This window comes from Xyrauchen texanus, chromosome 5 (assembly GCF_025860055.1).
Source record: "Xyrauchen texanus isolate HMW12.3.18 chromosome 5, RBS_HiC_50CHRs, whole genome shotgun sequence".
Taxonomy (NCBI): domain Eukaryota; kingdom Metazoa; phylum Chordata; class Actinopteri; order Cypriniformes; family Catostomidae; genus Xyrauchen; species Xyrauchen texanus.
In genome coordinates, this window is record NC_068280.1 from 2,375,622 (window position 1) to 2,398,976 (window position 23,355).

Sequence of the window (23,355 nt, forward strand, 5' to 3'; positions counted from 1 at the left end):
TATTCCCAGTGCCAGGCTCATGGGTTTGCCTCCAGTGTTGCTTTGTGTTGGGATACTGACTCACTATAAAGGGTGAATCGGGAATATCTTGATTTAAAGAGAGACTAAAGGTTATAGAGCAGAGACTGTGAGTAAACGCTTGACTGTTTATGTTTGTGTGGACCACACCCATGACTACACCTGTGTCGATTCAGCACACCACAATGACACACTATCAGTGCATGTGAAACACTTTATTAGTCAAACGTGCCATCCAGCTGTTGAGATGTGATTATATTTCAACATTTATGATCATTATATTCTACTCATATGCTGTAAATAAAGTGAGAAAATGTACTTTATAAATATAACCAATGAAATAACCAACTATTTTAGGCTCGACTATTCTGTTATGCTACGCTCTAATGTAGTCTAGTCCATTTTATTCTGTTATGCTACATTTTATTCTAGTCTTATCTGTTCTGTCATTCTATTCTATTCTATTCTATTCTATTCTAGTCTCATCCGGTCTAATCTGTTCTGTTCTGTCATTGTATTCTATTCTATTCTATTCTATTCTATTCTAGTCTAGTCTAGTCTAGTCTATTCTAGTCTCATCCGGTCTAATCTGTTCTGTTCTGTCATTCTATTCTATTCTATTCTATTCTATTCTATTCTATTCTAGTCTCATCCGGTCTAATCTGTTCTGTCATTGTATTCTATTCTATTCTATTCTAGTCTCATCCAGTCTAATCTGTTCTGTTCTGTCATTCTATTCTATTCTATTCTATTCTATTCTATTCTATTCTATTCTAGTCTAGTCTAGTCTATTCTAGTCTCATCCGGTCTAATCTGTTCTGTTTTGTCATTCTATTCTATTCTATTCTATTCTAGTCTCATCCGGTCTAATCTGTTCTGTCATTGTATTCTATTCTATTCTATTCTATTCTATTCTATTCTATTCTATTCTATTCTATTCTAGTCTCATCCAGTCTAATCTGTTCTGTTCTGTCATTCTATTCTATTCTATTCTATTCTATTCTATTCTATTCTATTCTATTCTATTCTATTATGTTACTTTCTAGTCTATTGTTATCCGGTCTAATCTGTTCTGTTTTGTTCTGTCATTCTATTCTATTCTATTATATTCTATTCTAGTCTCCTCCGGTCTAATTTGTTCTGTTCTGTCATTCTATTCTATTCTATTCTATTCTATTCTATTCTAGTCTCATCCGGTCTAATCTGTTCTGTCATTGTATTCTATTCTATTCTATTCTATTCTATTCTAGTCTATTCTAGTCTCATCCGGTCTAATCTGTTCGATTCTGTCATTCTATTCTATTCTATTCTATTCTATTTTAGTCTAGTCTATTATAGTCTCATCCAGTCTAATCTGTTCTGTTCTGTCTTCTATTCTATTCTATTCTATTCTATTCTATTCTATTCTAGTCTCATCCGGTCTAATCTGTTCTGTTCTGTCATTCTATTCTATTCTATTCTATTCTATTCTATTCTATTCTAGTATATTCTAGTCTCATCCGGTCTAATCTGTTCTGTTCTGTCATTCTATTCTATTCTATTCTATTCTATTCTAGTCTCATCTGGTCTAATCTGTTCTGTTCTGTCATTCTATTCTATTCTATTCTATTCTAGTCTAGTCTCATCCAGTCTAATCTGTTCTGTTCTGTCATTCTATTCTATTCTATTCTATTCTATTCTATTCTATTCTAGTCTAGTCTAGTCTAGTCTATTCTAGTCTCATCCGGTCTAATCTGTTCTGTTCTGTCATTCTATTCTATTCTATTCTATTCTAGTCTAGTCTCATCCAGTCTAATCTGTTCTGTTCTGTCTTCTATTCTATTCTATTCTATTCTATTCTATTCTATTCTAGTCTCATCCGGTCTAATCTGTTCTGTTCTGTCATTCCATTCTATTCTATTCTAGTCTAATCTGTTCTGTTCTGTCATTCTATTCTATTCTATTCTATTCTAGTCTAGTCTCATCCGGTCTAATCTGTTCTGTTCTGTCATTCTATTCTATTCTATTCTATTCTAGTCTCATCCGGTCTAATCTGTTCTGTTCTGTCATTCTATTCTATTCTATTCTATTCTAGTCTCATCCAGTCTAATCTGTTCTGTTCTGTCATTCTATTCTATTCTATTATATTCTAGTCTATTCTAGTCTCATCTGGTCTAATCTGTTCAGTTCTGTCATTCTATTCTATTCTAGTCTAGTCTCATCCGGTCTAATCTGTTCTGTTCTGTCATTCTATTCTATTCTATTCTATTCTAGTCTAGTCTCATCCAGTCTAATCTGTTCTGTTCTGTCTTCTATTCTATTCTATTCTATTCTATTCTATTCTATTCTATTCTATTCTATTCTAGTCTCATCCGGTCTAATCTGTTCTGTTCTGTCATTCCATTCTATTCTATTCTAGTCTCATCTGGTCTAATCTGTTCTGTTCTGTCATTCTATTCTATTCTATTCTATTCTATTCTAGTCTAGTCTCATCCGGTCTAATCTGTTCTGTTCTGTCATTCTATTCTATTCTATTCTATTCTATTCTAGTCTCATCTGGTCTAATCTGTTCTGTTCTGTCATTCTATTCTATTCTATTCTATTCTAGTCTCATCCAGTCTAATCTGTTCTGTTCTGTCATTCTATTCTATTCTATTATATTCTAGTCTATTCTAGTCTCATCTGGTCTAATCTGTTCAGTTCTGTCATTCTATTCTATTCTAGTCTAGTCTCATCCGGTCTAATCTGTTCTGTCATTCTATTCTATTCTATTTTATTCTCTTATGCTACATTCTATTCTATTCTAGTCTCATCTGGTCTAATTTGTTCTGTTCTGTCATTTCTATTCTATTCTATTCTATTCCATTATGTTACTTTCTAGTCTATTGTTATCCGGTCTAATCTGTTCTGTTTTGTTCTGTCATTCTATTCTATTCTATTATATTCTATTCTAGTCTCCTCCGGTCTAATTTGTTCTGTTCTGACATTCTATTCTATTCTATTCTACTCTATTCTATTCTATTATGTTACTTTCTAGTCTAGTGTTATCAGGTCTAATCTTTTCTGTTCTGTTCTGTCATGCTATTATTTTCCAATCTATTCTATTCTATTCTATTGTGCTACATTCTATTCTAGTCTAATTTAGTCTCATCCGGTCTAATCTGTTGTGTTCTGTCATTCTATTCTATTCTATTCTATTCTATTCTATTCTATTCTATTAATATAGCAATAATATAGCAGAATAGAGAAAGACTAGACTAGAATAGAGAAAAACATAATTTAACATAGCAGAACAGATTAAACTAAACAAGACTAGAATAAAATAGAATAGAATATGGTAGAAAGAATAGAAAAGAATAATATTTGTCGAGTAACATAGCAGAATAGAATAGAATTTAGCATAATCTAACAGAATAGAATAGCAGAACAGAAATGATTAGACTGGATGAGACTAGACTAAACTAGACTAGAATAGAATGTAGCATTAAATAATAGAATGAACTAGAATTGACTAGAACAGAGCAAAGCATAATACAATAGAAAAGAATTGCATATGCAGCATAAAATAGCAGAATAGAATAGAATGTATCTTAACTAAACAGATTAGACTAGATGAGTCGAGACAAGACTAGAATAGAATAGAATTTATCATAATATAGCAGAAAAGAATACAGTAGAATAGAATAAAATAGAATTGATGAAAAGAGAATTTACAGTTTTCTCAATGGCTTTGGCTCAATTCTTGAATGAGCATATTGTTTTTTCAAAACATTAATTTCAAATCTCTGATAATTAGTGTCTCTGTAATCTCTGTCTGTCTGTCTGTCTGTCAGTCTGTAAGTCTGTCAGTTGGTCGTTCGGTCTGTCTGTCAGTCTGTAAGTCTGTCAGTTGGTCGTTCGGTCTGTCTGTCAGTCTGTCTGTCAGTCTGTAAGTCTGTCAGTTGGTCGTTCGGTCTGTCTGTCAGTCTGTAAGTCTGTCAGTTGGTCGTTCGGTCTGTCTGTCAGTCTGTCTGTCAGTCTGTCTATCTAGCTAGCTAGCTAGCTATAGTCACATTCAACATGTATTATAGTGTTGAGAAATTGTAGTCTAGTATAATTTAGTCTAATCCATTATGCTACTTTCTGTGCTATTCTATTCTATTTTATTCTATTCTGCTGCATTCTATTCAATTTAGTTTATGTTATGCCACATATGCAATTCTTTTCTATTCTTTTATAATATATTCTATTCTAATCTAGTCTACTCTAGTCTCATCCTGTCGAATCGGCTCTGTTATGCTACATTCTATGCTACTGGATTTTTAACTGTATGAAGTGTGACATTTACTCTTCAAAATGACATTATTTATCTCTGTGCATATTAACTATATTATATTACAGTAATTAGACTTATGAAGACATGTGAGTTTTATAATTATTCCTTCCTGTTATTCATGTAGGCTAACAACTTATTCATGTGTGGTGGTCTCATGTTTCTGGTGTTCTGCGAGACAGTGGGACGTTGATAAATGAAATTGTGTTAATGAACTACATTACCCATGATCCCTCACGCACCGCTCTGTGACGTCAGCTCTCACGCTGTGTAGACAGCAGCACTGTGATTCTCTGGGCATCTAGTGTACTGTAGACAACTGCACATCCAACTTCATTCCTTGCATGATTTGTTTGTATTTCATCAGAACAACTGTTAGCATTTATTTCCAACATCTCTTGAGTGAGTTCAGCTGGAGTTACTTTAGTTTGACGCACATCTGCAAAGGCATAAAGTCTAAGTAGAGGTAAGCCGTTGCCTTTAGTGGGTAAAAAATGTGATTGAAATGCAGTCTTGGCATATTGCTTTTTTTTTTTTAAAGTATGTCTAGGATGCACACTTTTGCACAAATGCAAACAAACCTTTAACAAAAATGTAAACAGGAGGGATATGGAGACTTAAACTTAACGTGGAATTGTAGTAATTACATTATTCTCAATATAACCCGAATAAAAGTTGCTCTGGCGTTTATTGAAGATCATGTATAAATCTGCATTTTACTTCCACGGATTGTCTCAAAGCATGCAGTAAAATTGGTTTCAGATATGTAATTCCCCTTTCCTTCCTTTTTATTTAATTTACTTTTTGTATTACTTTATTTTCATTACGTTTTGCTATGACTTTATTCATTTTTAGTTTCGGTTCCTTTGTTGTGGTTCGTGAGTTTGTTGTTATTGTCACTGATTGATTGATTGACAGCAGTCCGCGTGTGTAATAGTCTCTGATTGACACTCATCGCTCAGGATGTTCTCAGTTGTTTTGGTTGCCGCCCGGTTGAATGCGACTGGAGTTTATAAATAACCGCATCATGTTACTATGACTCTAAACTCTGTTTCCATGCCTGAAAAGGCTGCGGATTTCATGATCACATCGAAATGCTCAAAGCCCCATTCACAGGAGCCTTCACTAAATGATACTGAAGGGCTCACTTGCTGCCCACGGAGAGATCGCCCCCCTTAATATCAACAACAACATGAGAAACAGATCAATATTTTAGTCCTTTTATGCTGTAAATCTCCACTATGAAAGTCACATTTAATGCCTGTAATGTTTCCCTTTGATGTCTGAAAGTGTAAGTGAAGATTTAGAGTAAAAAAGGACTTAAATATGGATCTGTTTCTCACCCACACCGATCATATCACTTCAGAAGACATGGATTAAACCACTGGAGTCTTATGGATTACTTTTATCCTGCCTTTATGTGCTTTTTGGAGCTTCAAAGTTCTAGCCAACATTTACTTGCATTTTATGAACCTACAGAGTTGAAATATTCTCCAAAAAACACATCTGGGATGGCATGAGGGTGAGTAAATGATGAGTGAATTTTTGGGTGCACTGTCCCTTTAAATATATATTTAAAGGGATAGTTCACCCAAAAATGAAAATTCAGGGACAGATCGACAGTTTTCCTCATCGCGATCTTGCAAGCTCTGTTTGGGGGGTACTCAATCAGGTACCCTGTCTCGCCGTCCCAGAGAGCGTTGCTGCCTATATCGCCTATGCCAGGATCCGCTACTGTACTGAAGAAATGTAAAGTTTTGTTTTAGCACATTTTTAGGTTCATTAAATCACGATTTTCTGATCAAGAGCCGTATTTCACTGTACATGGGGATTAAAAATGTTCTGGGTCTTTCATTAAAGGGATAGTTCACCCAAAAATGAAAATTCACTCCTTGTTTAGTCACCCCTGTGTTGTTATAACACTATATTACTTTCTTTCTTGTTCTGAACACAAAGGGAAACTGTGAATATATGTTGTGCTCTGTGATGTCACAATGGCAGTTTATGGTGACACCTCTTCAAGCTTCAAAAGAACACAAAAGTATCATTCAGAAGTCTAATTAATTATTCATGAGACTCATGATTGTTATGAAAGTATACGATAAGATTTGGTGAGAAACATGAAAGGACACGAGAGCAACAGTTCACGTGGCTCCCTTGTGACATTGGTGCGTTCAAGCAAAAACATGTTTTGTTTATCTAAAAACAGGTCGCTCCACAGTGATAGTGACAACACAACACAACACAACACAACACAGAAAACAGAACTTACTAAACATGTCTGAAGAGTTTGTTGTCCAAGAATTGATGCATTTCTATGCCCAGCCTTATTTTTTTGAGAGTTTTTGGACCGGTGCCAGTTCACAGTGGACGGAGTTACCTGCGCAATGGCGAAAATATAAAACAAGCGATCGATAGAATGTACCGTCGCTCATCACTGCTGGTTAGGACAAAAACTCTGATTAACATAGAAAACATCCCTTTTACAGACTCATGATTGTTGAGTCAGGATGCCTGTAGCTCCTCTATGTTTCTGTTTGATTTCCACAATACTCCATTCAAAAAAATAAGGCTGGGCATAGAAATGTATCAATTGTTTGACAACAAACTCTTCAGACATGTTTAGTAAGTTCTGTTCTCTGTGTTGTGTTGTGTTGTGTTGTGTTGTCACTATCACTGTGGAGGACCTGTTTTTAGATAAACAAAACATGTTTCCGCTTGAACGCACCAATGTCACAAGGGAGCCGCGTGAACTGTTGCTTTCGTGTCCTTTCATGTTTCTCACCAAATCTTATCGTATGCTTTCATAACAATCATGAGTCTCATGAATAATTAATTAGACTTCTGAATTATACTTTTGTGTTCTTTTGAAGCTTGAAGAGGTGTCACCATAAACTGCCATTGTGACATCACAGAGCACAACATTTATTCACAATTTCCCTTTGTGTTCAGAACAAGACATAAAGTCATATCGGGTTATAACAACACAGGGGCGAGTAAACAGTGACTGAATTGTCATTTTGAGGTGAACTGTCCCTTTAAATGTTTAAAGCACCAGTAGCCATGTATGCCAAATTCTTTTCGGAATAAAAAGTTAAATTGGAACTTATGACATCAGTCTGTAAAACACTTTTTGGTTCTAATTGGAATGTGTGTGTGTGTGTGTGTGTGTGTGTGTGTGTGTGTGTGTGTGTGTGTGTGTGTGTGTTTTTGTGATTTACGAGGACAATTTTGTAAGTTACAAACTGGTAATTACAAGGTTATTATGTATAAATGTGATTTATGAGGACATTTCTAGTGTCCCCATAATTCAAATCGCTTATAAATCATACTAAATGATGTTTTTTGAAAATGTAAAAATGCAGAATGTTTTCTGTGAGGGTTAGGTTTAGGGGTTGTGTTAGGTTTAGAGGATAGAATATAAAGTTTGTACAGTATAAAAACCATTATGTCTATGGAAAGTCCTCATAATGATAGGTAGACCAACATATATGTATGTGTGTGTGTGTGTGTGTGTGTGTGTGTGTGTGTGGGCCAGGTTTTGCCTACATTGTGAAGACCAAATGTCCCCAAAAGGATAGTAAAATCTGAGATCACCTACATTGTGTGACGCAGTCATCGGTTAACCAAGGAAACAGCTTAATAAACATCCCAATGCCCTAATTAAAATGTAAATAAATTTGTGTGAGGATTAGATGGAAAAGTTGAGGCCAGACACTGTTGCTGCTTCAGTATAAAAACAATCATTAAAAGGAAAGTCTCCACTGGGATAGAAAAACAAACTATTTGTAACTTCTGAAGTTATTTTTTTTAAATGGCAAGTAATATGAAAATGAGAATGGTTGAGCAAACGCGTTGTTTAATGTTACAATAAACAATAAATTACAATAAAACTTTACCTCTGAATTTTAGGACGTCAACTCTGCTATCAAGAACTGTTTGTCAGAGGTCAGTGCTGGATTGCTGTGGAGTCATTTCACCCTTCCAGATTTATCAACAACTTATCAATGACTGTTCAGCATATAGCAGGTCCAAAAGAGCAGACAGAAGCTCTCTTATGTACAGACATATAGGACGAATTCCAAAACCTTTCTTGATGTATTCGTGTTAATATAATAATTAAAAATATATATTTTTACTTGAATAAAACCAGTTAAAACCAGTTTTAAGTTTTTTTTTAGCATATTGCTATATTGTTGCTAGGGTGTTGTGAGTGGTTGCCAGGGCATTTCTATGCGGTTGATAAGGTGTTTTAAGTGTTTTGTTTTTTGCATATATTGCTATATTGTTGCTAGGGTGTTGTGAGTGGTTGTCAGGGCATTGCTGATGTATTCGTGTTAATATAATATTTAAAAAACATATTTTTACTTGAATAAAATCAGTTAAAAACAGTTTTAAGGGGTTTTTAGCATATTGCTGTATTGTTGCTATGGTGTTGTGGGTTGTTGCCAGGCCGTTATTTGCAGTTCATTAAGTGTTATGTAATTCTCTTTAGCATTTATTGCTATATTGTTGCTAGGATGTTGTGGGTGGTTCCCAGTGCGTTATAATTTGGTTGCTAATGTGTTTCTTTGGCGTATGTTGCTATACAGTTGCTAGGGTGATATGGGTGGTTGCCAAGGTGTTATGTGGTATCTAAGGTGTTTAAGGGATTTTTAGCGTATTGCTAAATTGTAGATACATTGTTGTGGGTGGTTGCCAGGGTGTTACAATGGAGTTACTTTGGTATTCTGAATGGTCTTTAGCGTTTATTGCTATTGTTGCTAGGGTGTTGTGGGTGGTTGCTAAGGTGTTTTGAGAGTGTTTTAGTATATAGCAATATTTTTGTGTGTGGTTGTTTATGATATTCTGGTCTCTGAATATTGCTGAAGTACCCCATCTATGTTTTTATTTATTTTGTTAATATTTTGCCTATTGTATCATCCACCAGACGAAAATAGTGTTCTGATCATTTCGATTGTTAGATGTTCTCAAGAAGTGGCTCAACCCTATGAGCAATAGCAAACACAACCAACTAACATCTAGTTTGAGATGATAAGCTTTTGAAGAGACGTCTCCCTGTTGCACTTCTAACATTCTGCGGTTAAACAAACAAAGCGTTTAACCGTCTCTCTTACAGATACAACGGGTGAATTGACTTCAGACGAACGAGCAGTCTTTGCAAACTGCTTCGAGTGCGCTCTCAATCTCAGCACCAGCGAAGAGGTTGTGTGAATGTGTTCTTCTGTGTGATAGAAAAGAATCTTTGTTGTTGAACAGTGAAGTCACTCTTTGACTCGTGTGTCTGGTCGGGTGGGTCCATCCAGAGCGCTGAGCCCAGCATGGGGCTTTCAGATGCTGGGTAAATGAAGCTCTGTGTGTGCCACCTTCCTTCTGGAGGAAACGACTCACACGGTCAATTCTGTCGCAGATCGGACCATTAGAGCTTCAGCACCATTCCTTATACTTCGGGTTAGTGATGTGAACAAACCCCTAACCTTGAGTGATCGACCCTAATCTGTTGCGTTACTGAGAAGCAGCATCATCTTATTTTTTGACACTTTTATATAAAGTGATTTATAGCATACTTAAAAAAGAGATAATTCCCTGTAATAACCCGAGGTTAAATGATTTAATCAAAGGCATGAGGATAGTAATACATTATTTAAGCCTTGCACAGATCTCTGCACAGTACGTCCCACCTTGTGTATGTCTTGTGTGTGTGTGTGTGTGTGTGTGTGTGTGTGTGTGTGTGTGTGTGTGTGTGTGTGTGTGTGTGTGTGAATTTTTACACTCTTTTTACCACTTTCTCAGAGAAGTCTCTCGTAAATCATGGCTCATCATTAGCAAACGTCCCTCTGGCGTACAGCGAGAGTCCATACTTCAAAGCACAGACTCAGAGAGGTGTGTGCCCTACATCTCACAGTGTATACTCTGTTGCTGTGGAAACGCTGTGGTGTGTTTTAGCCGCTTGGCAAGAGTGCAAGCAAATGTCTGGCACTGATACAGGGACGAAGCCGGGGTGTGACACACACACACACACACACACACACACACACACACACACACACAGTACATACTGCCCTCAAAGCTGACAGTATCCGACCTTAAGAAACATATCAGAGTGTGTGTGTGTGTGTGTGTGTGTGTGTGTGTGTGTGTGTGTGTGTGTGTGTGTGTGTGTGTGTGTGTCAGGGAAGATGAGGTGAGAAGTGTATTCACACTATGCCGGCGTGTCTGTCAGACATTAGTGACGGGATATCTATACTGCTTATGATCGTTCTCTCGACATCATTCATAAAGACCTGCAGGAACTGGAGAAATGGGTTTAATGGAAGTGTGCACATGTTGTTCTTTAATCTTTTAAGGTGGGTTGGTTATGTAATTTGGAAAATATTCAGGGCACCGTCTGCCCAGTGCTGGTCCAGTATCTGGAACACAGCAGCTGTTTTTGGTCATTTGTGCTTGTTTTATGGTTGGTTGCGCTTGCGTATATGTTTGTTTGTTTTATATTGTTTATTTTATTTTTTTGATTTGCACTAGTGTTTCTGCATTTGTTTGTTTCTTTAAAGGCCGCTAATGTTTGTTTGTGTGTTGATTTTGTGCTTGTATGAGGTATTATGATTGCGTTTACGTTTGTTGTTTTGTTTATTTGTTTATTTTTGTTTGTTGTATTTATTGTTCATTATTTCTTTATTTGATTATTTATTTATTTGATTTGCGCTTGTGTTTATACTTCTTTAATGTTTTTGTTTTTAATGCCTGATGCTGTTTGAGTTGTGCTATGTTTGTTTGTTGGGGGGGGGGGGGTTTCGTGTATGTTTGTTGTTTTATTGGAATTAATTTTATTGTTTACTTGTTTATTTATTATTTATTGATTGTTTGTAGATTTTGTGTTTGTATTATGTTTTATTTATTGTTTATATGGTTGTGTTTGTTGATTTTAGTTTTTGTTGTTGTTTTGTGTTTACAACATTGTTTATGTTTGTTGTTTTATTGTTTATTTATTTGATTTGCGCTTGTGTTTATGCATGTTAATGCCTGTGCCAATGTTGTTTGTGCTATAATGTTGTTCTATGTTTATTTTAGTTTGTTCTTTCATGTATGTTTGTTGTTTTATTGGTATTAATTTTATTATTTACTTGTTTATTTATTATTTATTTATTGTTTATAGATTTTGTGTTTCAATTGTGTTTGATTTATGTTTTGTTTATTGTTTTTATGGTTATGTTTATGTTTGTTGTTTTGTTTGTTGTTTATTTGTACTTGTGTTTAGACCTGTTTGCTGTTTATTTGTACTTGTGTTTAGACCTGTTTGTTGTTTATTTGTATTTGTGTTTAGACCTGTTTGCTGTTTATTTGTATTTGTGTTTAGACCTGTTTGCTGTTTATTTGTACTTGTGTTTAGACCTGTTTGCTGTTTATTTGTACTTGTGTTTAGACCTGTTTGCTGTTTATTTGTACTTGTGTTTAGGCCTGTTTGTTGTTTATTTGTACTTGTGTTTAGACCTGTTTGCTGTTTATTTGTACTTGTGTTTAGGCCTGTTTGCTGTTTATTTGTACTTGTGTTTAGACCTGTTTGCTGTTTATTTGTACTTGTGTTTAGGCCTGTTTGTTGTTTATTTGTACTTGTGTTTAGACCTGTTTGCTGTTTATTTGTACTTGTGTTTAGACCTGTTTGCTGTTTATTTGTACTTGTGTTTAGGCCTGTTTGTTGTTTATTTGTATTTGTGTTTAGACCTGTTTGCTGTTTATTTGTACTTGTGTTTAGACCTGTTTGCTGTTTATTTGTACTTGTGTTTAGGCCTGTTTGTTGTTTATTTGTACTTGTGTTTAGACCTGTTTGCTGTTTATTTGTACTTGTGTTTAGGCCTGTTTGCTGTTTATTTGTACTTGTGTTTAGGCCTGTTTGTTGTTTATTTGTACTTGTGTTTAGACCTGTTTGCTGTTTATTTGTACTTGTGTTTAGGCCTGTTTGTTGTTTATTTGTACTTGTGTTTAGACCTGTTTGCTGTTTATTTGTACTTGTGTTTAGGCCTGTTTGTTGTTTATTTGTACTTGTGTTTAGACCTGTTTGCTGTTTATTTGTACTTGTGTTTAGACCTGTTTGCTGTTTATTTGTACTTGTGTTTAGGCCTGTTTGTTGTTTATTTGTACTTGTGTTTAGGCCTGTTTGCTGTTTATTTGTACTTGTGTTTAGGCCTGTTTGCTGTTTATTTGTACTTGTGTTTAGACCTGTTTGCTGTTTATTTGTACTTGTGTTTAGACCTGTTTGCTGTTTATTTGTACTTGTGTTTAGACCTGTTTGCTGTTTATTTGTACTTGTGTTTAGGCCTGTTTGTTGTTTGTTTGTACTTGTGTTTAAGCCTGTTTGTTGTTTGTTTGTACTTGTGTTTAAGCCTGTTTGTTGTTTATTTGTACTTGTGTTTAAGCCTGTTTGTTGTTTGTTTGTATTTGTGTTTAGGCCTGTTTGTTGTTTATTTGTACTTGTTTGTTACAATTTGTAACACCCAATTCCCAATGCGCTCTAAGTCCTCGTGGTGGCGTCGGGTGGCGGAGGACGAATCTCAGTTGCCTCCACGTCTGAGACCGTCAATCCACTCATATCTCGTGACTTGTTGAGCTCGTTACCGTGGAGACAGAGCGTGTGTGGAGACTTCACGCTATTCTCGCTCAGATACACATGCCCCCAAATATTTTAGTTTTTAATGCCTGTGCTAATGTTGTTTGTTTGCTTGGGCGTGTATGTTTTATTGTTTATTTTATTATTTATTTGTTTATTTACAGTTTGTTACAGATTGTTTGCTTGTATTATATTCGTTTGTCGTTTTGTTTAATGTTTCATGGTTGTTTGTGATTCTATCGCATGTCAAAGCTGAGTCGGTTCAAAATAGCACTGGTGCCAGCCCACGCCAAGAGGAAGTGAAACCGTCTTACCACTGTTGACAAAAGATCTGCTGCTTTTTAAAGTCCACTGTTTCAGTGGTCCCGTCCTGCAGATGGACGGGAGATTCAGACTGTTATTGTTGACATTAGGGCTTTATATTTTGTGCTAATTACAGACATGATCAGAAGCATCTGTAACCTGTTAGATATAGTGCAGCAGATTAACGTATCCTGTTTCTTTTTGTGTCTTTATTCATTAGCAGACATCTGATAGTGACACAGTGATGAAGGAGCTTTGAGGAAGAGAGATTAGGAAGGGAAGAACCTGAAATACTGCAGAGGAAGTCATTGAAAACTCTTGCCTAAATCCAGACCGATGTTGTCTCCAGAGCAGGAGCTTCTGAGCTCTTCAAAGCCCATCAAATACGGAGAGCTCCTCATCCTCGGGTAAGGAAGTGATGACTTTCCCTTCAATTCACAAGAAGTGCACCACTGCTGCCTCAACAGGGATTTATGTTTACTTACGCAAGATGCTATCCTAACTTACCTCAAATATGTTTGTTAACACAGTCACAATGGCTCGCTCCCAAATGGAGACCGAGGCAGGAGAAGGAGTCGTTTCGCTCTGTTTAAGAGACCCAAAGCCAACGGAGTCAAACCCAGCACTGTCCACACCGCATGCAGTCCACAGGTCGCCAAGGTACTCACTCATTTACCTGATACTGCTTTTATTTATCCTTAAAGCTTCTATTAGTCATATATTGCATTTTTTACATTTGATATTTGACTCTGTTGTAAATGTGAGCTTGATGCATGCTATATTGTTGTGCATTTGATAAATAAGTGTGACTAGCATCAACTTTATAAGCGTTTACATGTGCATGTGATCTTCTTGCAGGCCATTAGCAACAAAGACCAGCACAGCGTCTCCTACACACTATCAAGGGCGCAGACGGTTGTCGTGGAGTACACACACGACAGCACGACAGACATGTTTCAGGTATGGCTCACATGATACATGTTGCATATCTTGACAAACAAGTCAACATGAAACACAGCATGCGACCCATTTTATTTCCATAATCGGACGTGTTTTAGATGAAAATGTAGATTAATCATTCACAACACGACCAGGAACATGCTGACTGGAAATGAAAATAGAGGTTTTGGGGTTTTGAGTTGACGTCTGTTAGCTTTGAAGCATATATATGTCCTCTGTCATTCCATGAACTCTATTAAAATAGCATTATATTTGGTCTTTTAGATCGGCCGGTCCACTGAAAGCCCCATTGATTTCGTGGTGATGGACACTGTACCTGGTTGTCACTCTCACAGCGACACTCTGTCATCTCAGAGCACTATATCGCGGTTCGCCTTCCGGATCGTGTGTCAGAGAGAGCCGCCCTACACTGCTCGCATCTACGCTGCCGGCTTTGACTCGTCCAAAAGCATCTTTCTGGGGGTGGGTCCAACTGTCCACATCAACACAATCTCTCTCCTCTCTAACAGTCTTTCATATTCATCCATTCATCCATCTGCTCCACGATCCATTCTTGTGTTCACCTGTGCCCTAACAATGATCCTGGAGAGGCTGAACAAGTGAGTGAGTGAATGAATGAGTGAATGAAAAAAGAGTGAGTGAGTGAATGAACGAGTGACAGTTAGAATGAGTGAATGAATGAGTAAAAGAGTGAGTGAGTGAATGAATGAGTAAAAGAGTAAGTGAGTGAGTAAAAGAGTGAGTGAGTGAGTGAGTGAATGAATGAATGAGTAAAAGAGTGAGTGAGTGAGTAAAAGAGTGAGTGAGTGAGTGAATGAATGAATGAGTAAAAGAGTGAGTGAGTAAAAGAGTGAGTAAGTGAGTGAGTGAGTGAAAGTTAGAATGAGTGAATGAATGAGTAAAATAGTGAGTGAATGAATGAGTAAAAGTGAGTGAGTGAGTGAGTGAGTAAAAGAGTGAGTGAGTGAATGAATGAATGAATGAGTAAAAGAGTGAGTGAGTGAGTGAGTAAAAGAGTGAGTGAGTGAATGAGTGAATGAATGAGTAAAAGAGTGAGTGAGTGAGTAAAAGAGTGAGTGAATGAATGAGTGAGTGAGTGAGTGAGTGAATGAATGAGTAAAAGAGTGAGTAAGTGAGTGAGTAAAAGAGTGAGTGAGTGAGTGAGTGAATGAATGAATGAGTAAAAGAGTGAGTGAGTGAGTAAAAGAGTGAGTGAGTGAATGAATGAATGAGTAAAAGAGTGAGTAAAAGAGTGAGTGAGTGAGTGAAAGTTAGAATGAGTGAATGAATGAGTAAAATAGTGAGTGAATGAATGAGTAAAAGAGTGAGTGAGTGAATGAATGAGTAAAAGAGTGAGTAAGTGAGTGAGTAAAAGAGTGAGTGAGTGAGTGAGTGAGTGAGTGAATGAATGAATGAGTAAAAGAGTGAGTGAGTGAGTAAAAGAGTGAGTGAGTGAGTGAATGAATGAATGAGTAAAAGAGTGAGTGAGTAAAAGAGTGAGTAAGTGAGTGAGTGAGTGAAAGTTAGAATGAGTGAATGAATGAGTAAAATAGTGAGTGAATGAATGAGTAAAAGTGAGTGAGTGAGTGAGTGAGTAAAAGAGTGAGTGAGTGAATGAATGAATGAGTAAAAGAGTGAGTGAGTGAGTGAGTAAAAGAGTGAGTGAGTGAATGAGTGAATGAATGAGTAAAAGAGTGAGTGAGTGAGTAAAAGAGTGAGTGAATGAATGAGTGAGTGAATGAATGAATGAGTAAAAGAGTGAGTGAGTGAGTAAAAGAGTGAGTGAGTGAATGAATGAATGAGTAAAAGAGTGAGTGAGTGTGTAAAAGAGTGAGTGAGTGAATGAATGAATGAATGAGTAAAAGAGTGAGTGAGTGAGTGAGTAAAAGAGTGAGTGAGTGAATGAATGAATGAGTAAAAGAGTGAGTGAGTGAGTGAGTAAAAGAGGGAGTGAGTGAGTAAAAGAGTGAGTGAGTGAATGAATGAATGAGTAAAAGAGTGAGTGAATGAGTAAAAGAGTGAGTGAGTGAGTAAAAGAGTGAGTGAGTGAATGAATGAATGAGTATAAGAGTGAGTGAGTGAGTGAGTAAAAGAGTGAGTGAGTGTGAATGAGTGAGTAAAAGAGTGAGTGAGTGAGTGAGTGAGTAAAAGAGTGAGTGAGTGAGTGAGTAAAAGAGTGAGTGAGTGAATGAATGAGTGAGTGAGTGAGTTAAAGAGTGAGTCAATGAGTGAGTGAGTAAAAGAGTGAGTGAGTGTGTGAATGAATGAGTAAAAGAGTGAGTGAGTGAGTAAAAGAGTGAGTGAGTGTGTGAATGAGTGAGTAAAAGAGTGAGTGAGTGAGTGAGTGAATGAATGAGTAAAAGAGTGAGTGAGTGAGTAAAAGAGTGAGTGAATGAGTGAGTGAGTGAGTAAAAGAGTGAGTGAGTGAATGAATGAATGAGTGAGTGAGTTAAAGAGTGAGTAAAAGAGTGAGTGAGTGTGTGAATGAATGAGTAAAAGAGTGAGTGAATGAGTAAAAGAGTGAGTGAGTGTGTGAATGAGTGAGTAAAAGAGTGAGTGAGTGAGTGAGTGTGTGAATGAGTGAGTAAAAGAGTGAGTGAGTGAGTGTGTGAATGAATGAGTAAAAGAGTGAGTGAGTGAGTAAAAGAGTGAGTGAGTGAATGAGTGAATGAGTGAGTGAGTTAAAGAGTGAGTGAGTGAGTGAGTGAGTAAAAGAGTGAGTGAGTGTGTGAATGAATGAGTAAAAGAGTGAGTGAGTGTGTGAATGAGTGAGTAAAAGAGTGAGTGAGTGAGTGAATGAATGAGTAAAAGAGTGAGTGAGTGTGTGAATGAGTGAGTGAGTAAAAGAGTGAGTGAGTGAGTAAAAGAGTGAGTGAGTGAATGAATGAGTGAGTAAGTTAAAGAGTGAGTGAATGAGTGAGTAAAAGAGTGAGTGAGTGAGTGAGTGAATGAATGAGTAAAAGAGTGAGTGAGTGAGTAAGTGAGTGAGTAAAAGAGTGAGTGAGTGAGTGAGTAAAAGAGTGAGTGAATGAGTGAGTAAAAGAGTGAGTGAGTGTGTGAATGAATGAGTACAAGAGTGAGTGAGTGAGTGAGTGAGTAAAAGAGTGAGTGAGTGTGTGAATGAATGAGTAAAAGAGTGAGTGAGTGAGTAAAAGAGTGAGTGCGTGAGTGAGTGAGTGAATGAATGAGTAAAAGAGTGAGTGAGTAAAAGAGTGAGTGAGTAAAAGAGTGAGTGAGTAAAAGAGTGAGTGAGTGAGTGAGTGAGTGAGTGAGTGAGTGAGTAAAAGAGTGAGTGAGTGAGTGAGTAAAAGAGTGAGTGAGTGAGTAAAAGAGTGAGTGAGTGAGTGAGTGAATGAGTGAATGAATGAATCCAGTGTGGCAGTTTGAGATAAAGCGGTTAATCTGAGACATCTCGTCTCTCTTCAGCTCTTCTCCATGTCAACCTTGTGCTCAATTTCTCGTTGTTTTCAGGAGAAAGCAGCTAAATGGTGGTGTGCCGATGGACAGATGGATGGACTGACCACGAACGGCGTGTTAGTGATGCGTCCAGGACACGGCTTCACCTGCGAGTCCAAACCGGGAAGCTGGAGAGAAATCTCCGTCTGCGGAAACGTCTTCACGCTCCGAGACACACGCTCCACTCAGAAACCCGGCAAAACGGTGAGAGCCGAGACAAATCTCTCTCAAACACACATCGTTTTGATTTATTGTTACAACCCAGATGTGGCTTTAATCGCGTTACGCCAGACCCGTGTAGCGATTACTCCACGTGCCTCTGAAACATTGCTCTGATAACGTTTGAACAACCATTTCATAATCAATAATAGAGAATGCAATACGTATGGGCAAAAAAAGGTATCACACGCCAAAAATATACAAATGCAACAGGCCGAAAATGTATAATGTCATTATTAATCTGAATGTCTCATGAAAAGACAGAATAGACACAAGATTACAAAGTTTACAGAATTCCCCGAAATAGAGTCGGAGGATCACGGGACGCTCCAAAACGATGTCGAAACATCACCAAAGCAACGTTTTGTCCACGCACAGACAAACATTGTGGAACGACGCTTCACTGGGACAGTGTGTTACACAAGGAGCCAGCTGACGTTACCATGACAACTGGTAAATTATCTACTCATCTGGGATCTGGAAAACTCCCACCCGCCCTTATCTGGAATCACACACACAGACACACACACACACACAGACACGCACACACAGACACAGACACGCACACACACTCACACACATACACTCACGCGCGTGCGCATGCACACACAGACACACGCAGACACACACACACACACAGACACAGACACGCACACACACTCACACACATACACACACGCGCGTGCGCATGCACACACAGACACACGCAGACACACACACAGACACACGCAGACACATGCACGTACGCACACACACACACAGACACGCACACACACACAGACACATGGACACACGCACACACACACACACACACACACACACACACACACTCACACACACACACACACACACACACACACACACACACACATGTTGTGTTTCCATGTTTTATGGGGACTTTCCATAGACATAATGGTTTTTATACTGTACAAACTTTATATTCTATCCCCTAAACCTAACCCTACCCCTAAACCTAACCCTCACAGAAAACATTCTGCATTTTTACATTTTCAATAAAACATAATTTAGTATGATTTATAAGCTGTTTTCCTCATGGGGACCAACAAAATGTCCCCACAAGGTCAAACATTTCGGGTTTTACTATCCTTATGGGACATTTGATCCCCACAAAGTGATAAATTCACGCTCACTCACACACACTCACACACACACACACACACACACACACACACACACACACACACACACACACACACACACACACCTGACAGCAGCACTGCAGTTTTGCTGTGTGGATTTTAAGCTTTTTATATTTTCATCTTCTCAATCAACAATCGGCCACACAAATCAAATCAGCTGCAGTACTCGTGTGTTTGTGTGTTTGTGTGTGTGCGCGCATGTGTGTGTGTGTGTGTGTGTGCGCATGTGTGTGTGTGTGTGCGCATGTGTGTGTGTGTGTGTGCGCTGTTGAGCGTGATCTGGCTTCTATCCAACAAGTTTGTTGTGTGTTTAAAATCTGGTCTCCATGGAGAAGTCCTTTCCTGGATGCTCAGTGTGGGACGTGATGAAATGACAGTCGGTGGTAAACAACAGGAATTCTAAACATCTCTGAGCAGTTCCTCTCGAAAATCCAGCTCAAGCATTTCTCAATATATTGAGCTGCATTGTACAGCCAGACATGAAGACATGAAGACATGTGTTTTATGGTCATGTTTCACCACAAATTCAAAAGAAAGAAATAAGTAATTATTTTGAGCAAATAAAGACATTTGAGACTATTTTTTGGACCATGTGTTTTTTTTTTTTTTTTTTGGCATTTTAACCATTTTATGCTAAATGATCCTTTCTGTAATGTGAAATAATATCATCTCTCTCAAGCTTTGCAAACCCCGTTCCTGAGATACAGTGTTTTGTAAATGTTGCTCTGACTGTATTGTGGACTCATGCATTAATTATTGAGCTAGAATTGTATTGAATTCAATATTTTGGAATGTACTTGGCAGCATCGGCCGATAGGATGAACATAATATGATGATTTAAAATACAGTTGAGGTCATTTTTAAGCAACATTTTGGAAATGGGGCCCCGGGTTGTAATCATAAACACTTCCTGTTTGCCAGATGTTTGCAGCTCTTCCCCGGTACTGGTGAACCTCCGGTAAACCTTTAGCAGCAATGGACAATTTTCTGCAAGTTTGCCGCAAAGCTCATTTGCATATGATAATTATTCATAAGGATGATTTTAATCTTTAGAGTCACAAAAGGCGAGTGATCACAGTCACCCCCTACTGTACATCGTCCTCTCTGTCTCATATGGGGAGGCTGTGGCTCAGGTGGTAGAGCGGGTCGGCCACTAATCACAGGGTTCGATTCCCAGCCCACATGACTCCACATGCCAAAGTGTCCTTGGGCAAGACACTGAACAGGCTGGCACCTTGCATGGCAGCTCTGCCACCATTGGTGTGTGAATGGGTGAATGAGACGCCGTGTAAAGCGCTCTGAATACCGCTAAGGTTAAAAAGGTGCTACATAAGTACAGACCATTTACCAAATGCAGCGTTTGGAACACATTTAAATGAATTGGTTCGTTCGGTGGTGCATGTAAATGATTCACTGATTCACTTGAGCCAAGCAAAGTGACATATATTTAGTTTGACTATAATAGGGTGTTTTTATATTCAGAATACATTTATAAGTTCAATTTAATGTCACCCCTATTAAATATATAATATCAGGTGATATTATTCAATTCTGCATTTAGAAGTTTTGATACATCTGGTTGTTTTTAGTTACAAATGTTCCCTAATTTAAATATCTGAAAAGCTTTTAGAAAAGTGTAGCTTCACTGAAGTTAAAGGGATAGTTCATGTAAAAAGGAACGCATCAGAACATAAAAGAAGATTTTTAGAAGAATGTTTCAGCTCTGTAGGTCCATACAATGTAAGTGAATGGTGACCAGAACTTTGAAGCTCCAAAAAGCACATAAAAGTAACCCATAAGACTCCAGTGGTTTAATCCATGTCTTCAGAAGTGATATGATAGCTGTGGGTGAGAAACAGCTACATTTTTGCTATAAATTCCTCCCTGCCCAGTAGGAGGCGATATGCACGAAGAATGTGAATCGCCAAAAACAAAAGATGAATTTGAAAGTGGAGATTGGCTGGCAGGCAGGAGAATTTATAGTAAAAAAGGACTTAAATATGGATCTGTTTCTCACCCACAGCTATCATATCACTCCTGAAGACATGGATTAAACCACTGGAGTCGTATGTGAAAGTGAAAGTGTAGATTTATAGTAGAAAATGACTTAAATAATGATCTGTTTCTCACTCACACCCATCATATCACTTCTTAAGACATGGATTAAACCACTGGAGTCGGATTACTTTTATGCTGCATTTATGTGCTTTTTGGAGCTTCAAAATTTCAGTCACCATTCACTTGCATTGTATGGACCTACAGAGCTGAAGTATTCTTCTAAAAATCCTCATTTGTCTTCTGCATTAGAAAGTCACACACATCTGGGATGGCATGAATAGGGCGAGTTAACGATGAGAGAATTTTCATTTTTGGGTGTACTGTCCCTTTAAATATTTTAATGAAGGAGAGGCTTTGGCAAGCAACAGTTTTAAAGTAGCTTACCCAAAACTGGATTTTGTGCATAACTGTAATTTTAGTAATTATTTTAATAAGTATTATAACTAGGACATGTTCTTGACAGTTTTTGTATGATTCACCCTTTAGTGGAATTATAATTGAGATATTTCTGCACTGCCAATAGTTCAAATGCAGTATTGCCCTACTGTAGCTGCTCCTGTGAACATGTCTGAAATATCCACATGCTAGATTTGTGCACTTTGGCTGAGACAGTCCAGCTGAGGTGACACTGGGAGGTTAATATAGTGGAAATAGTGGTTTGGACTGACTAAACTGGTGTATGAGAGAGCCCTCTAGTGGGCATTTAGAGCCAGTGCACATCAATTTCCTAGTGCAGTTCAGTACAATGTAGTGGTAAATATACTATTATACATTTGAAATATTACAACAGATTCACACATGTTTGCTAACTTTACACGATCTTCCTCTCTCTTTCCATCTTTAGGTTGAAAATGAGTGTCAGGAGTTGGTCGATGGCTCTTTAATCGACCTTTGTGGCGCGACTCTGTTGTGGCGCTCTGTGGAAGGCCTCGCCCGCACTCCCACCATCAAACACCTGGAGGCGCTGCGAAGGGAGCTGAACGCCGCGCGGCCGCAGTGTCCCATTGGACTCCACACACTGACGTTCCCCAGTTTAGACCACTCAATTAGGGGTTACGCCCACGAAGACCAGCCCTGGGCGTATCTTCACTGCGGACACGTGCACGGGTACCACAGCTGGAGGGGGCGCCGGAGAGTCACGAAGGAAGGATCGACAGAAGAAGAGGATGACGGGTGCGAGACGAAAGCAGGGATGGAACTATTGAAGGAGGGAGAGAGAGAGTGTCCGTTGTGTCATACGCGCGGTTTGTACGTCCCGTTGAAGCTGGGACGTGAGTCGGGCTTCTATCTGGACCCGGCGCCTCCGACGCACGCTTTCAACCCGTGTGGACACGTGTGTTCAGAACGAACGGCCTCGTTTTGGAGTAAACTGCCGCTACCGCACGGAGCTTACGGTTTTTACACAGCATGTCCGTTCTGCATGAGGCCACTCGCTCGAGACAGGAAATACGTGAGACTGATCTTTCAGGGACTGTTGGACTGAGTGTGTGTGTTTGTTTGTGTAAGTGGATAGTCCACCTAAAAAACATCATTTACTCACCCTCATGTTGTTCCAAACATGTATGACTTTCATCGAATAAAAGTGACTGAGACTTAGCATCATGTCTAACAACTCCTTTTGTGTTCCACAAAATATAAGTCAAATGGGTTTGGAACAACATGAGGGTGAGTAAATGATGACAGAATGTTTTTTTTTGGGTGGACTATCCCTTTAAGACTCCATTGGACTTGCTCTGCTGAGCACAAAAGTGCCAACCCACATATTTATCGCTCTGTTTTTCTCCCACAAGCCATCTGTTCTCTGCACCGCAGCTTCGACCCTCTCTGATTGGACGGAGCGAAACGTTCGCTTTACACTACAAAGTGACTGAGGTGTCCTGACCCGTTCACTCGCCTCTCAATTAAAAATAATACACATTCAGTCAGGAATCTGTGCTAGTACAATCAAAAGCGTTTTCACTAAATGTTTAAGTGTGTTTACTAACGAGTAAAACTATTCACATGTTTCCTGAATTGTTCTTTTGAATTAATGAGCGCTTGTTATTTCAAACTGCAAACGATTCTTTTAATGATATTATATTATTTTATATTACACTCGACAAATATATGATAAGATTGACATTTCAGATTAAAATTCCATCAAATTGAATCGAGTCATCTTAAAAAAAATAAATAAATACATTTGACGTTTTATTACTTTAATTTAGTTAAATATGACTCAATTCAATTTCATGGATTTTATTATGAAATTTTAATGTGTAAATATTAAAATATTTTTTGAGTGTTTA

General features: G+C 37.9%; 1 protein-coding gene across 5 annotated transcripts; it reads left to right on the top strand.

Moving 5' to 3' along the window:
* LOC127643819 (E3 ubiquitin-protein ligase pellino homolog 1-like) lies at window positions 1-23,355 on the top strand. Of its 5 annotated transcripts, none has more exons than XM_052126717.1 (7): window positions 1-127; window positions 13,435-13,621; window positions 13,745-13,874; window positions 14,073-14,174; window positions 14,439-14,636; window positions 17,646-17,834; window positions 21,912-23,355. In XM_052126717.1, exons 2-7 carry the CDS (start codon window positions 13,551-13,553, stop codon window positions 22,548-22,550), a joined length of 1,329 nt encoding a protein of 442 aa, XP_051982677.1. In that variant the 5' UTR covers window positions 1-127; window positions 13,435-13,550; the 3' UTR covers window positions 22,551-23,355. The 5 variants fall into 5 exon arrangements, with proteins under 5 accessions (XP_051982677.1, XP_051982676.1, XP_051982674.1 ...); XM_052126716.1 differs by lacking the exon at window positions 1-127 and adding an exon at window positions 4,628-4,775 and having other exon boundaries at window positions 13,438-13,621; XM_052126714.1 differs by lacking the exon at window positions 1-127 and adding an exon at window positions 4,628-4,775 and having other exon boundaries at window positions 21,912-23,354.